Source organism: Equus quagga, unplaced genomic scaffold (assembly GCF_021613505.1).
Source record: "Equus quagga isolate Etosha38 unplaced genomic scaffold, UCLA_HA_Equagga_1.0 HiC_scaffold_4568_RagTag, whole genome shotgun sequence".
Classification (NCBI taxonomy): domain Eukaryota; kingdom Metazoa; phylum Chordata; class Mammalia; order Perissodactyla; family Equidae; genus Equus; species Equus quagga.
Genome location: NW_025793828.1, coordinates 3,652 through 6,771, shown reverse-complemented (window position 1 = coordinate 6,771; position 3,120 = coordinate 3,652). Strand labels below are relative to the sequence as shown.

Here is a 3,120-nt window from a genome sequence, read left to right as displayed (position 1 = left end):
GGCCGCAGGCCTACCTTGGGAATGAGGAAGCCCTGTACTTCAATGTCACGGGACGTCATGTGGGGCGCACCCAGTGGGATGATGTCTGCAAAGCGCTGCACCTCATGGACCATGGCCATGGTGAAGGGCATGCAGGCCTGGTCCCCCATCTCTGGTCGCCGCGCCTACCCTATCACCTCATCGATCTCCTGTTGGACACGGCCTGCACAGACAAGCGTCCCCACAGTCGTCAGAACACAGGGAGTTGCACCCCGACCTCCTCCTGATTCCTGTGCAGGGGCTGTGCCCACATGGAGGAGAAGGTCACTCTGATCTCTGAGCCGGGGCCCAGCTCTGCTCAGAGCTCCCAGTGGTGAAACCAAGCTCAGGGCCCCTGGCTTGTCCCTCTCCTCTCTGTCCCATCCCACCGGGCCCCCAGGCTGGGCTCACGCTGCACATCCGGGTGCAGGATCATGAGCAGGAGGCCCCAGGCCAGCGTGGTCGAGGTGGTCACCATGCCCGCAGGAAACAGGTCGGCCAACACCAGGCGCAGATTCTCATCATTGAAGCTGCTCTCAGGGTTCCCCTTGGCCTGGGCCATGCAGAGAGGGTGGGCCCAGGGGCAGAGGGAGGAAGTCCCCACATAGCCTCCCATCTGCACCCATCAGCCCTGGTGCCTGATCACTGGGGGATACACAGGCCTCACCTTGCTTGGGCTTGTGTCATGGGCTCTAAACCCACCATCCATGTCCCTGTCCCTGGTACCTCACCTTCTCCACCTCATCCAGGAAGGCATCAGTGAGGTCTCGGGGAGGCTGTGCCAGGTCCCGGGTCTTCCTGTGCTCAGCGATCAGTTCATCCAGCAGGGCCATGAAGGCCTTATGCCCTGGAAAGACCTTGGCAGGCAGCCCCGGGATGTGCAGGAACATGGGGATGGCATTCAACACCTGTGCGGGCCACAGATGTGAGACCCACAGTTCCCTGTGCTCAAGTGTTCACCCCCACCCGTCAGGTCCCAGCTGCCTCCAGGGTGTCCCCACTGTTGACCTGGTTCCTCCCTAAGTGTGGTCTTAGACACTCACCTGGCCTGGGCCCCAGAAGGATAAACCTAAAATCTACATCTCATGGGTTCCACTGAAGGAGGTAGAGGTTCCTTAGCTCCCTCCTGGGCCCGCTGACCCAACCCCTCCGTACAAATTCTCCTCTGCGGAGGCCCATTGCAGGGCGGAGGCCCCTCCACGGAGCTCGCCTGCAGGGCTCCTTGGCCTCCTGCAGCCTCGCACCTGTGGCGCGAAGCCGGTCTCCTCTTTCAGTAAGTCCTCTGTAAGGTCCAATAACCTAAGGAAGCGCGGGTCTTGGTAGTCGAAGCGGCGCCCGAAGGTCAGGGAGGCGATCACGTTGCTCACCGCTTTATTCAGGAGGGCGTCGGGGCTGAAGGGCCGTCCTGGGAGGGGACGGTGCAGGTCAGGGGGTCGCCTCCATCTCCTCTTCCCCAGCCTCCATCCCTGTCTCCTGGCCCTCAGCCCAGCACTCACCGGCCTGGTCATCGAAGGCGGCACAGAGGTATGAGGCCTCCTCGGTCACCCACTGCTCCAGGGACTTCTTGCCCAGGGCGAAGTTGCGCAGGGTGGACACGGAGAAGCGCCGCTGCTCCCGCCACGTCTGCCCATAGCGCGCCATGACCAGCCCTGGGGACGGGTGGGAGGACGTGGGTGTGGCTCGAGTGTGCCCTGACCCCGCCTCTTGGCGTACATCTTGCTCGCAGGCTCGACCTGCTCTTCTGTCTACGCCGGGAGTAAGATCCGCTTCCCGCCCTTGTTCACACAGCTCCGCCCCATTCGGTACAGGCCTCGCCCCCTACCCTGCGCATACACCGCGCCCCTTGCTTCGCCCACATTAATCTCCATTCCTCCCAGCCAGGCCACCAAGTCCCGCCCACTTTACACCCTCTTCTGGCTGGGGACAGGTCCCACCCTCTGTCTGCCAATGCTGCTCGCCAGCTCTCCCCACTGGGGCCAGGTTTTGACCCCTAGCTTGGCTCTGCCCACCGTGACCCCCTTATGGTTCCAGAAAGGTCTCGGCCCGCCCCCTGCCTCGCCCACACTGACTCTGTCCTCCTCGTTCCCCTCAACCCGGCCATACCCTATCAGCTCCCAGTGGCTAGTGAACCTCCCACCTCTCTGTGAGGCCCCGCCCTCCGCCGCTCCCGCACCCACGTCCCCAGTCTTGGCACAGGCTCCTTCTTCCACCTGCCGCCACTTCAAATTCTCTGTCCCTTCGTTGCACCACACGTCCGCTACTCTGTCTCCATTTGGCCCTGCCGGGTCTCAGATCACGGCGAGCCTAGTGCCCGCCGGCCCGCGATCCCCTCCTTCTTAGCTTACCTTCTGAGCGCGGCCCAAAGCCCAGGTGCTCGAAGATGGGCACAGGCGGACGGTCCGAGGTGTCTTCGCTGCGGTGCACCAGCGCCTCGCGCATGGCCGCCAGCCCATTAATCACGACCGCGGGCGTCCAGGCCAGCTGCAGGCTGAACACATCCCCGAAGCGGTCCCGCAGCTGCAGGCCAGGGTCAAGGGCGTTGGACAATCCTGGTCCCTGCCAGGCTGCTGGACCCAGTCTCCAGGCCCTAGCCTTGGGGGACCCTTGGGCCATCAGCTGTTAGTGAGTGCAGGGACTCTATCTGGCCTCTTGATGCTAGAGGTCACAACCTGTATGGTTGAGGACCTCACGTTGGATCAGACCACCCAGCTATGACTTTGCAGAGGTCACCGAAATTGTCAGTAGGCCAAGTTAGCATCCCATTTTACAGGTAAAGAAACCGAGGTTCAGAGAGGTGAGCAGTGAGGCCCAAGGTCTCACAGCAGAAAGGATTTAAACGAGGTCACTGTCCCCTCTCAACTTCAATTTCCCGATTTCAATGGGGCTCATGACCAGACTCCTCTCCCACAATCTCAGGACCTCTCCTCCTGATGTCATCAGAAGGGACTCAGGCTCAGATAACTGAAGCTCTGTCCCACTGTATCCCAAACGCTCTGCCAAGGCCCACCCCCTCCAGGCCTTTGCCCTCTCTACCTTTGATTGGAAATTCAAACCATCCCCCAGGCCCTGCCCAGCTGCCCTCCCCCAGGAGGCCTCTCACAC

General features: G+C 61.9%; 1 protein-coding gene across 3 annotated transcripts; it reads right to left on the bottom strand.

The window, feature by feature from the left end:
* Positions 1 to 6: 6 nt before the first annotated feature.
* Positions 7 to 3,100, bottom strand: LOC124232323 (vitamin D(3) 25-hydroxylase-like). Of its 3 annotated transcripts, XM_046649281.1 has the most exons (6): positions 2,364 to 3,100; positions 1,515 to 1,667; positions 1,263 to 1,423; positions 750 to 926; positions 430 to 571; positions 7 to 202 (listed from the first exon to the last, which is right to left on the bottom strand). In XM_046649281.1, exons 1-6 carry the CDS (start codon positions 2,629 to 2,631, stop codon positions 165 to 167), a joined length of 939 nt encoding a protein of 312 aa, XP_046505237.1. In that variant the 5' UTR covers positions 2,632 to 3,100; the 3' UTR covers positions 7 to 164. The 3 variants fall into 3 exon arrangements, with proteins under 3 accessions (XP_046505237.1, XP_046505235.1, XP_046505238.1); XM_046649279.1 differs by having other exon boundaries at positions 7 to 571; XM_046649282.1 differs by lacking the exon at positions 430 to 571 and having other exon boundaries at positions 2,364 to 3,094.
* Positions 3,101 to 3,120: the final 20 nt, after the last annotated feature.